This window comes from Colossoma macropomum, unplaced genomic scaffold (genome assembly GCF_904425465.1).
Source record: "Colossoma macropomum unplaced genomic scaffold, Colossoma_macropomum, whole genome shotgun sequence".
NCBI lineage: Eukaryota > Metazoa > Chordata > Actinopteri > Characiformes > Serrasalmidae > Colossoma > Colossoma macropomum.
In genome coordinates, this window is record NW_023495761.1 from 3,261,985 (window position 1) to 3,274,999 (window position 13,015).

At 37.7% G+C, this 13,015-nt stretch overlaps 1 protein-coding gene across 1 annotated transcript in view; it reads left to right on the top strand.

Annotated features, from left to right (window-relative positions):
- Positions 1 to 13,015, top strand: part of cfap58 (cilia and flagella associated protein 58) — a 219,745-nt gene that overhangs the window by 161,795 nt on the left and 44,935 nt on the right. Inside the window, exons 16-17 of the mRNA XM_036563477.1 lie at positions 1,642 to 1,761; positions 10,956 to 11,089. Coding sequence (XP_036419370.1) covers positions 1,642 to 1,761; positions 10,956 to 11,089 — 254 coding nt within the window. The remainder of the gene's footprint in view (positions 1 to 1,641; positions 1,762 to 10,955; positions 11,090 to 13,015) is intronic.

Below are 13,015 nucleotides of genomic sequence, written 5' to 3' on the forward strand. Positions count from 1 at the left end.
CTTAGCAATCACCAGGAATGTAATCCTTACAGCCTAGCAACATCTCAGCAACCACCTGGGATTCCATAGCAATGGCCTAGCAACATCTCAGCAACCACCTGGGATTTGTTCAGTAAAGCCCAAATTAGACAATTCTGAACTATGTATTCCCCATATTTGGACGTGTGTTATGTGAAATACTAATAATTGCATCATTAGTAATAATGCAAAAAAAAATGCGGACTTTTGAACATGAATTAGCGTGTAAATCCACAGTATCTTATAATTTGATATTGTAATTAGAATTTGGTATTTTACTCTTCTAGCTCGATTCAGATGACTTCTGGAGTTCATTACTTTAGAGTTATAGGGAGTTCAACAGGAGTTTAAAAAGTGTCTAATACTTCAAGAAGTGTTCCATTCTCTGAAGTTGAATTTTAGTCATCACTATTTAGAGGCTAATGTGCATTTTGCATCGCAAATTTATAGCTTTTTGATTCATTAATATGTCAGTCTGTGTTCAATTAAGACCAAAACTGCAATTTACAATATGAAAAACATCTTGAAGTATTGGTGACTCATTAGCTCCAGTCAAATAAAGCAAAAAACCTGACTTTAACTAGAACCATAGGAATCAAATGCTGCCAATTAAATCCTATTACAGTGGGAATTTAGATAATAATTAATGCTCAATAATTTTCATGACAAAGTCTTTAGACTTTATTGTACTGTTTATTATACTTATTATGCATGATTACAACAAACAATGCAATTATTAGTGATTTTCACATAACAGACATCCAGTTATGTACTTAAACATGTTAAATTGGAAACCAAGTGGACCATTTAAAACCAGTTTAGACTTTACTGAAGGTGCTGAAGATGAGGTGCAAACAGAGTCAAAGTTGCAAGTGTTGAAGCACAAATTGACAGTTTTAGCACCGAGATTAAACTACATAAAATGCCTCTAAAAAAAAGTATAAATAAGTGGAACAAACTGTCACTGAATTGTGAAAAACAGAAGAAGCATGTAAATAGGTGTGTATTTTGGGTTTGTGAAATGCACAGAGGTAAGGCTCTCTGTTTTTTGTGTTTTTTAATTGAATCAGCTTTAAACTTAATCTGCATCACAGCTCGCACGACTACGCTTCAGCAGATGTCTTGGGCAGAGGGAAAATGCTTGATATTGATATGCTATGGCAGTCAGTCAAAGTCACTAAAGGTTCTTCTTAAAATAATTCTATTTCATTAAGCATGCAAGAATTCATTAAGCTCTTAGGCTCCTTATATTGACTGAGCAAAGTTGGAGCAGAAAAAGTACTGCTTTTTTTTTTACTAAATAACTCATCCGCACTTTATATGTGAAATAACTTCTCAGACTAAAATAAAGTCTTGGAACAAAAGATTTCTTTGCTGTTGCAACTGAATTGAAAAGTCCTGTATCGCTGTCTCCTTCACTGGTGGTGCTATTGTGAAAGAATTCTGTGTTTCCATGTTAAAGGAGTGTGTTTGCATGGCTTACTTAATACATGAATAATAATAACAATAATAATAATAGCAAAAATGAGTGCTTAATATCCACCTGGAGAGTTGGGGGATGTTTAATGTAGTACTTTGACAAATGACTTAACGCTGTGTGTATATGTGTGATTGTGTTTGTAGGAGAAGGAGAAGCTGTATGTGGAGCTGAAGCACATCCTAGCTCGTCAGCCTGGTCCAGAAGCAGCAGAACAGCTTCAGATCTACCAGCAGACGCTGAGGGAAAAGACCAAACAGCTCAAGGTCCTCTTTGTCTCTCTCTTTCTCTAAAATTCCTTTTTTTCCACCTCTTGGTACTACTGAGGGGCCAGAAGATCCACCCTAGAGTCCATGAGCACCAGCACCACCACAAACCGCCACCCCACACTGAGGACTTTTATCAGACCATAAATCATTTCTCCACTTATCCCTCTCTTCTCTCACCCCCCGCTCCCTCCATCGTGCGAATGAATAATTAGTTACCTCTCTGCCTAATTAAGAGCTCTCGGGCCCGGGCCGCAGGCGGCTAGCACTAATGTCGTCGGGGATTTTTGGTCTCGCCTGTCCTCTCGCCCGCAGCTTTTTGTACGGTTTAGACGGCCTAATTCCTTCGCCATTAAAAAAGTACGAGGCCGGAACGAGGAGGGATGAAATAGTGATGAGACACCCTTCCGCTCTTATGCCTATGGTGAATATGATGTAACCAGAACTGTGTTTTTGGAAGTTAGCCTTTCAGGCTAATCAGAGGCTGGCTGTGGCTTGGCATCTGAACAGGGTTGCCCGATTGCGTCTAGAATTTTCAGCCAAAGAATGTTCAAAATCCACCAAATGTTTAAAAAAAAAAGATCCAAGAAACAGCTGAAGGTCAGCATTTCAAGCACAATACAACATACAACATGACATTGATTATGAACTGCTAGTACAGACAGTCTTGTCTTTGAAAATGTGCAGATAAGTATTAAAAGCTGGACCATGTTAGATTTTCTGTTAAAATTGAAAGGAGCAGCACTGCTGAGTCAGGAGAAAACATGCTGAAAATATAGTGTCCATGCACTGCTTTAAGTCACCCTAGATATTTTGGACTTAAATGTAAAACCATCATTATATTGATGAAGATATGATGACAATAGTAGATAATTCACTTACATCCTCAGAAGACACATATTTTGTCAAGTTTTGACTGGGTTCTCTTTGAATATTCTCACAGTCAGATTCCTCTGCTCAGGGATGGAGCCCAAAGAACAACTGACGCTACAAAATGTTCTTCTGCACGTTGTGTGCAATTACACATTTCCACTAGAGAGGTCTCCAAATCCCCCAAACTAGAGTTTGGTTTTTATTGTTGCTGATAAGAACTAAAAAATGTTATATAACATCATGTGAGAAACGCCTGGGAAAAAAAAATGACAAATAATTAAATAAATTTCTCAGTAATTTTAGTCCCGTCCAAATGTCCCAGTCTGTCAGTCTGTAGAGATTCTGATGCCTTTTACATCCTGCAAAATAAGCCATACAAACAACCCCAGGATATATTGATCCTGTGTAAACTGACATGTCAGAAAAATGTTGCCATAGTCCGTGAAAAAAGGAATTTCTTCATATAGAAGCACTAAAAGAAGCAGAAGTTCTCTGTGGCTCAAATCAGGCCAATATGTGCTGTCCTACCATAACAATTACAGAAAAAGTTAGATTTTATACAGTGACTTTCAGCTGTGAATTCCCAAGCTGATGAAAATGCTAATAACACAGTCAATTTCCATAAGAGAGCAAGATAAACCCCTTTCAGTGAGTTTTGAACATTTCATGGGCTGGAAACTATAGAACCAATCTGTCAACCCTGTACAGATGCTAAACGGATTAGAGTAAACGAAAGAAACAGCTAAATTAAATGTTTTGACATATTTTCTACTTGTTCCTGGAGTGAAGATACTGTGTAAATCAAATAACCACTTCCATCTCTGTCATTAATAACAAAATTTCTTATCCCGTGTGAGTTGGTCATAAACACTACAGACATCCTGTGGTAAAATTACATTACCCCACCTCCACATGGAAAACTTATCCCATCTGAATAGTACTTTTATTAACTTAAATGCACGGTATAGGATAGGACTCAAGATCCCATGCAATGAGAAAGACAAATAACATTGCAAGCAACGAAAGAGGCATGATTATGTCTCATACACATTTTAAAAACTTGTGTACCTGTATAGACTACGCTAGTCATTCCAGTTTCCACTGTTTACAGTTTACAGCCGAAAGATGCAAATGGGCAGGGCAATGGCCTCCTCTCGCCCAAGCACGTTTTCCCTGTTCTTCAATTGAGGAAACGGCCCACTCTGGCAACACTGCATCTGTAATGTTAGGGGGGATTCAAATTATACATGTCTTTTGTTTTCAATGGGACAGACGTATTTTGCAAAAACCGCAAACAGAAGCAAAAAAAGTTAAACCCAAAACAGTCATGTTAAACCTAATTAGATGAAAGGAAGGCAGGTCTATAGTGACAGTTGTAATTAAGTAAGGATTACTGGCTGCAGATGCTGGGTACCTGCAACTGTATGATTTGACAGATTAAAATTATCATGACAAAAAGTTTTTTTTTTTTAAATTTAGCTTATTTTTGCTAGAAGCATTATGCTTGCTAGTTCATAGTGGGTCACTTTCTAGGCTAGTATAAAATCTTTCTTCCTGTACATATCAAAATGATAGATAGCAAGTACAGCTGATGATGCTGTTGTTGCTTATTAACAGAGATAAGCACAACCAGAAGCAGCATGGAAAAAAGACAACGCAGTGCACCTCATGTTTTTCAGCCTTCACAAAAAGCACAATGTGAACCCCACCTTAAGGTTGAAGAAATAGATGAGCAGAACATCTATACAAATGGACAATAGTACATACTAAACTAAACTAAAAATAGTAGCAGCCACCTTGAAGCCTGATTTTTTTCTGTACTACAAACACAATTGAACTCCATTAGCCTTGTAGCTCCAGAGCAAAACTAAAGAAGGAATATTCAGACAAACATGTCTCAGCTAATCCACTTTACTTGAGATAAGGAGACAATAACATTGCTAAACTACTCCTTTAAGATGTCAGCCAAAATGAACTGCTTCTAAATCAGTGTAAAGAAGCAACGTCGACTCACAGCACTGCGGGCAGTCAACTGTGCTTCTAAAAGAAATGACTCATTCTAAGTCTGAAGATAGAGAACACCTCAACTCGGCAGAATCAGAGGCTATTCTTTTACATATCCGCAGTGTGTGGAACTTTCCAGGCCTTTCTCAACACGTCACACAGAGTATTAGCACCCCAAAGGCAGCGGCGCTTCAAGTTTAATTTACTGATAATTCATTACCAAGCATAGGCCTAATGACTTACACACCGCAGGCGTTAACTGACAAAGCTTTAACTAAACAACCCTCTCACAGGATTGAGCGCTAGTGCTAACATTGGGGAAAAAGAAGCCCCATTTAGAAGCTAAAGTGAAAAATCACCTCCATTTCTCTTTGTTTTGATTGAAGTATCACTTTCTCCCCTTGCACATTTGGAAATTAACATTAATTAACATTGCCTTTGAGTGTTTAAGTAATGAATATTTAATTGTGCTCATTACTATTCTGAAAGTGCTCCTGCTTGTTGTTAGATATCTGATGAAAGAGATTCTTAGTAATTGCCCTTTTCCAGCTGAACTAACAATTTAATCGCTATAGATGTGATACAAAATGCTCTTTGTAAGAGTATAACTACATTTGTACAATTGATCTGAACAGAAGTGTAGGCTCTAGTAGGAGATTAATGAGGTTATTCATTGGTTTCCATTTTTCTACTTATATGGTAGGCAAAAGCTCTTACTTCACATGTTTCGATGTAATAAGAATCTAGACACATATACATTTGAAGGCCACTTTATTACAAACACCTGCCTCTTAAGAAATAGAACACGAGAGGGAGTGTGTTATCACGAAATAACAACACGGCTGTGATTTGTTCGCACGCACGAGCTGAAGGCATGACCTCGAGTGTTCTATTGCTTTTATACAACAGTTAAATAAAGTAATAAATAAATAAATTGGGCCGTGAACGTGGTATGTAATATGTTTTAATGTTAGCAATTCATTCCGCCAAATTATGGTTCCTTACGAAGCAGCCTGTTGCTATGTCAGAGTAACGAACTCCGCTCTCTCGCTGCACATTATGCTGTAAGCCTCGCCTTTTGAAGTAACTGTTACGGACTGAACCATAGAACTGCCGCAATATCAAGTTTAGCTCAGTTTTGTCATTTTTTGCTAGATCAGTATTAATGTTGTTTTGTTCCAGCTAGTCTGTAAAGCATCTTACAGCCTATTTTGTTTGGCGAATGGTATTTGGTTCATTTCTGGCTAATTCCAGGTTGTTTAGGTGTTCTTCTGTCACAGCTGCTGACTGAAAAGTCGACTAGTGTACTGTAGTCTTAGTATAGTCTCATCTTCAGAGTCTGACCAAATCGGCTGTCGGTCAAATGTGATCTTAAAAGTATCCATTTTCTGTTTGTGCACAAAGTAAGAAGTAAAAACGTTCAAATGGCTTGTGCGTCTCCTACAGCTGTCAAAGTCGTTGCTTTGCTCTTTGAAAAAAGGTTCTTCTATTGTAACAAGCCTGACAGCGTAACAATAAAAGAACCCTTTTTGGTGCTATATAGAACCCTTTTCATAAAGGTTTTATATAGAACCATCTACTAGAGCACAGTCTCCATCAACCTAAAGAACCCTTTCATGATGCAAGAAATCTATAGTTCTATAGAATCATTTTCTTTACTAAAGAAGCCTTGAAGAACCATCTTTTTCAATAGTGTACACCGCAAATGAGGGTCACCCTCAGTGTAGTCTAAGCTTAAATAAAGGTTGATTGATTGATTGATTGATTTAATAACTGATACTATGTGAGACACTTTTCATGTTATATAACTACCTGGTCCTCAAACTTACCCAGTGTGGAACCCTTTGGGCGTTTCGGTGTAATTTAGTTAGACTGCCATCATGCCTTCAGAGCTTACTATCATGCTCCCCAAAATAATTACCCAGTACTTTGAAGTTTGTACCACACACCCGAGAACTGAAGGGACTGTAAAAGAACATGTTACTCAATTTTGGCCATCCTCTACCCCTTTCATCTGTGGTCAGTTTCTGACCACAGTGCTGCTCTTGACTGGATTTTTGTGTGGTGGACCTAGCAGTGACTCTGATGTGTGCACAAACCCCTGAAACTGACCAATGACGACGGATGGGCTTCAGTCTGTAATTGTACATCTATATAGTGGATCTGTAAGACAGTGAATGAAATGCAAGGTAGATGTTTTTAAATATAGTGGTCAGTAAGTGGAAGTACAAGGTTGGTGTTTCTAATAAAGTGGAAAATGAGTGTTATTGACTGTTTGCAAAATTCTACGAAAGCTCCACCTACCTTTGTTATTGCTGTTACGTCAGCCTGAAGGCATTAGTACCACCTGTACTAACAGACTAAAATGTTCAGTAGGACAGTTTGAAAATAAACTGGCTTTACAATATGTACATGTTTGTGAATTGAGAAAATATGACTGTAGGCTGATTCAAAGTGAACAAAAAGGATTCTGGGAGCCATGTTTACATTAATCAATCCAGGGAAATCTATTAGTCACTCAGAGTTAAAGGGGCAAGTTTTCTTGTTTAATAAGATGAAGATAACAGCAACAGAGATTTTAACTGCCCCTACAGATAAGCTGATATTAAAGCTAACACTGGAGTTAATCAGAGCAATGTTAGATGCTAGTCAGCAAACTTTAATAAAACAACAAAAGGAATGGCATGCATGCAAGCGCATTAATGTTTACCTTCATACACAATATTTTTACACAAATGTGAACACCACAGTTTAATCAATCTGACTTATCAAGTTAGCTGTTAGCATCTTATTTAAGAAAAACTATTTGCTAACAGACCTCAACATTCTTTTGTAATGTTATTAAGTGTTAGACATCATATTAAAATGATTTTTAGCAAGTATTCACCAAGATTAAGCTTACCATGGCGCCAGCATCATTCTGACTGTTAATCGTTTTCTTACTGAGCTGTGAAAACATGGTTTAATCCAAAATGGAATGGGATGAAATAAAAACAGCTCCACCCTCCAGATGATCAGAATAGCATGTGTCAGGAATCATACAATCCTCAGTAATTCATTAAAAAATGTTTCCACCATTTCTTAGTCTAATAATTATGCCCAATGTACTACCACCGCCATTCTTACTGTAGGTTTGTTTTAAGGAGTTTCTGTCAAAGTTTCCCCCTCGAAGGAATGCTCAGAAATGATTATGATTGGCTGAGAGGTATATAAATCATAATTTTGCAAGCCATCAATTGTTTATTAGTGTCAGAATCAGAATACTTTATATTCTATTTCATTTTCATAACATGGAAATGTTTCTTTGGGACTGGCATATAAAGCACTACACAATAAAGGATACAGAAAGTTAGGCTGATCCTAAGTCAGCTGAGTTGTTCTGCAAAGTTTTACACGTGCAATTCAGCATAAGTGCTGCAGCGGGATCACTTTTGTGCTCTGGAGTGAGATTTTTATAGACATGGCGAAATCTGATCTTAGATCAGCAGTCCTGTATGGAGATTCATTATGAGAACATGGCCAGCTGTAGCCTGCAGGCCTAACCCGTATTGAGGCCCATTTATTTACTAGCAGAGAGCCGAGGCTCTTAAATAAACCTGTTAAATGGGACTCGGTGAGTTAGTTCAGCTTTTTTATTTCTTTATTTATTTTTTCTCTTTTATTCGGCAGAAGAAGCACTCAGCTTCCCAGAAACCTCTTCAATTCTGCAGCTGCCTGACAGGCCCCCTTGGCTAGACAGCACATTTGGGGCTTTTTTTTTCTTCTCCCACTCGCTTTGTCTCAATCTTTAATCATTCCTTCTCCTTCTCTCTCAGTATCTTTCATTCTCCCTCTTTCTCTCTCTCTCTCTCTCTCTCTCTCACTCTCTGTCCCTCCATTTCTTTACCCCCTATTTACTCTTGCGCCCTCCTTTTTTCTTACTTTCTCTGCTGTAATCTCCTTTAAAAAGGCACGAGTCTGATAGCCAAAGCCAGTGTTTGATGGTAGGGCTCTGCAAATTGGTCACTCACCCAGGGTGGGTTGTCGGGGGCAGAGACGTCCAGATGATTGACAGTTAAAGCCCGGCCAACGTCTGCTCGAATCAGTGCTGGGAAATCGCCAGGAGATGACCCTGAGAGAATCGCTGTAGTCAGACATGTCAGGCAACAACCATATCTGTTTCAGCCACTTAGCCTTCACACTGGACTTACACATACTGAGAGCTCCCCAAGAATTCAGTTTAACCCTTAAAATCTAGTGTTATTATTGTCTTTTTTCAATTAATTTAATCCGCATTACATAAGTATTTAAATCTAGTTACATAAGGAGCACGATATGTAATGAATTACATGTACATTTGATTTATATTTACGTTCTGTTTCAACAACTTCTTTTTTTATTTAAGTAAACAACCTTTCAGACCTTCACAGTTCTTTAAGCTCTTTTTGCTGATACCATCAGGATATTGGACTTGTAATAAGCTTATGAATATAATCTTAAATTGCAGACTTTCATCTTTAATTTGATAGTTTTTATATCCAAATCATGTGACCAGTGTAGGGATTACAGCCATTTCCATACATAGCCATTTCCATACATAGCCATTTCCATACATAGCCATTTTCATACATCAAAAGTAATTGGACAAAATCAACTGTCACTTTTAAAACTTGGTTGCAAATCCTTTGCAGTCAGTGCCTTCCTGAAGTCTGGAGCCCATAGACACCACCATTTGCTTGATTCCTTCCCTAGTGATGCTCTGCCACACCTTTACTGTAACTGTCTTCAAAAACACGCTTGTTCTTGGGGTTTTACCTTCAGTTTTTCCACCAATCAGTGAAATACATACTCAGTTGGACTGAGGACAGCAGATTGACTTGGTCATTGCAGAACAGTTCATTTCGTTGCCTTGGTGCAGCACGCTTTGGGTCATTATCTATCTGCACTGTGAAGCACCGTCCAATTAATTTTGAAGGATTTGGCTGGATCAGAGCAGGTAATATAGCCCTATACACTTCAGAATGAATCCTGCTCTTTTTGTCAGCAGTCAGATCATCAATGAATATAAGGGGGCCCAGTCCCATTGACAGCCGTGCATGCCCTTGCCACAGCACTACATGAAGTGGTATGCTTTGGATCATGGGTAGTAGTTCCTTCCATTCCCATCTTTCTGGCACAAGTTGATCTTTGTCTCATCAGTCAAGAAGATGTTGTTCCAGAACTGTACGGGCTTTTTTAGATGTTTTTTTGGCAAATTCTGCCCTTCCTGTTTTTGAGGTTTGCCAATGGTTTACATCTTGTGGTAAACACTCTGTATTTACTGTGAATACAGAATACAGGTGAAGTCTCTTGATTGTTGACTTTGACACAGATATGGATACCTCCTGGAGGGTGTCCTTGATCTGGCCAGCTGTTGTGAGGGGGAAGAATTCTTCTGTCATCCACACAGTTGTTTTCTGTTGTCCTCTGGGCCTTTTGGAGTTTCTGAGCTCACCAGTGCATTGCTGTCTCTCTGATGGGTTCATTCTGAGTTTTCAAGGTAGTGATGGCTTGCTATACTGGCAGTGGAAGCTGTTTGGACTTCAAATTTAGAGTTAACATCAACAGTTTAGAAATGTTAATGGCACATTTGAAATCCACTGTAGACCAATTATCTGTGTTCTTGTAAGTGAAATAGAGAGGGAATAATACACTAGAACAGCTGAGCAGCCAAAGGTAATTGTCCAGTTACTTTTGAACCCCTAAAAATAGGATGGGCGCAATATATAAAAATGCTTGTAAGTCGTACACCTTTTACTTGATTTGGATTTCAACTCTACTGTGCCGTGGTAGGCAGCTAAAATAACAGTACATTTATTGATGTCCAAGTATTTATGGACCTGATGGGATGTATTAGCTGCAGTTCTCATCTTGAGTTATTGTCATTGTGAGTGTACTTTTGATGTAATTACATAAGTAATTATATAGTTAGTATATTGAATTACATTCAATTTACATTTTGTAGCAACAGGTTCTAGTCAACACTCCCAATTTGTTTATGTAAACAACCTTAGTTCTTTAAGCTCTTTTTACTGATATGTATAAACTGTCATTCTTGAAAATTCTGATCCAATTCTTCAAATTATGGCAAGCTTTTGTTATTGCTGGTGCTGACTGTGACTTCTAAAAGTTAAGGTCATTTTAGAATGAATATAACCACTACCTGTGAAAGAGCATGCTAGTTAAAATGAATACTTCTGGTTCACATTTTTAAGTGTAACTACAAGGAAAAAACACAGAGAAAGTAGAAGTGTTGATTCTTTTCATGATGTAATTGTTGTGTTGTCTACTTTTTTCAGGCTTTGTCATCAGAACTCAACATGTATGAGTCTCAGACGCAGGAATACAAGTATGAGATTGAGAGGCTAGTCCACGAGCTGCAGAACGTCAAGAAGAAATACCTCGCCCAGAGGCGCAAAGAGCAGGAGTGCAGGTGAGAGAGAGAATGCAAAAGAAAGAACTAGAAGACAGGGTTAAATGACCTCATCTGTAGAATCTGACAAATGATGTTTGATGCATGCTTTGAACAAATTGACTAAAACTGTGTTTCCATGAGTGTTATGATGAATTGAAGCATTTATATGACCCAACAAACATAAATAATTTGTCCAAAATAATGCAGGCTAGTTGTTAACAATATTATCTCAAGGGTCCACCATTGTGTTTAGAGCAGTATACCTCTGGTCAGGTTACGTGTTTTGTTGATTGTCTGAGTGAAAATAAGTTAACACATTCTCTACATGCCACATTTTTGCATGTGACATTTTTTTCCTAGTATGTTAAATTCAGTATATAAACAACCATAATATATTAACCGTGTACATTAAAATGTGCAGAAGTGTGTTCCCTGTAGAGGTTGTGTTTTCACTTAGAAATTTAACAAAACATGTCATGTGACCAGTGTGTCCAAACCTTTGCATACACCTGTATATTGTAATGTATACTGTGTAAAATGTAGGAATTTTATTGCAATATGGAGTTTTGTATAGATCATGCCACTGCAGCAAAATGGCCCCAACACATGCAAACATAATGAGTGCATTGTGATAAAGATTCGAGTGCATCAGTTTCGGAATTTTGAATTTTGGAAATCAATTCTAAGGTTTTACAATAATTTTAATAAAGTTTGCACTAATTTCTGACCAAAATAAAATTCTACTTTCAAATGTAAAATGGAAAAAAGTAGCCATATTGTTTTTACCAATGGAATTGACTTTTAGCTCACTCACTCAATCACTCGCTCACTCACATTTAGTAGGCAGCTTCTCCACAAGAGGGCACTAATAGCACTCAAGTAGCTTTTGCTGCTTGATAAGAGTGGTGCTTAGGATCAGAGACGCTATGTGACCTTGTTATTGTCTGTATTCTACTACTGTTTGAATAGTTCCTCCAGCCTTATTTGTATTTGTATTTACAAAAACAATTTGAAAAAAAGCAAATTAAATTGAATCGTTGAAATAATCAGATTTTATGATACTCTTTGTCCAAAAGTTTGTAGACACCTGCTCATCTTTTCTTCTAAAACCAAGGGTATTAGTAGGGAGTCTTCTTTGCTTCAGTAACAGTCTCTACTCTTGTGGGAAAGCTTTACACTAGATGTTAGAACATTGCTCTGAGGATTTGATTGCATTCAGCGACAAGAGCATTAGCAAGGTTAGTGCCTGGTGTCATAAAACACCTTGAGTTGAATTTTCCCTTTGAAGATTACCCTTACGTTTTTCCTAAGGTTAAGTGTGTTGCACAAAAAACCCTTAGGGTATTACTTTAGGGTTTCTACATGAAATCGTCATCAATCATCAAATTTTCTGACCTTCCCTTAAGTAATCCTTCATGTGTTGAATAAAGTGTTGAATAAAGTTCCTTAACTGCTATTTCCCTTAGGATTATTTAAGGTAAGGAAAAATGCTCCCTTAAAATTATTAGCCAACATGAGAAGTTGAAGAAATGGCTGTGTTTGGGGACGTTTGAGGAGGAGAATATCCCTGTGCACTTTGTTGGTGATAAAGAGAATGCTATGCAGTTAAAATGAGAGAGTACAGATTTGACTGTTGCTTAATGCAAAGCTAAATATTTCACATTGGAAGATGACCTCGACCACTGCTCTATTAGCCAGTAAGTACCTGTTTTTGTCACATTTCCACGACTCCGCCTATCAAAGCTTAATACGTTTTAGTCAATATAGGGCTATGTGCTGAAGGAAATAGTGTCTTCAAAATAAGTTAAATGTACATAAAATATATAATCTAGATACACATTTATTTTTATAATAACACATGCTCAGACCGGGTGTTGTGAGCTGTGTTAGTCTACCTAGCTTGCACAGCTGCAGCCATGAAGTCAAGAAATTATTTTTTTTAGA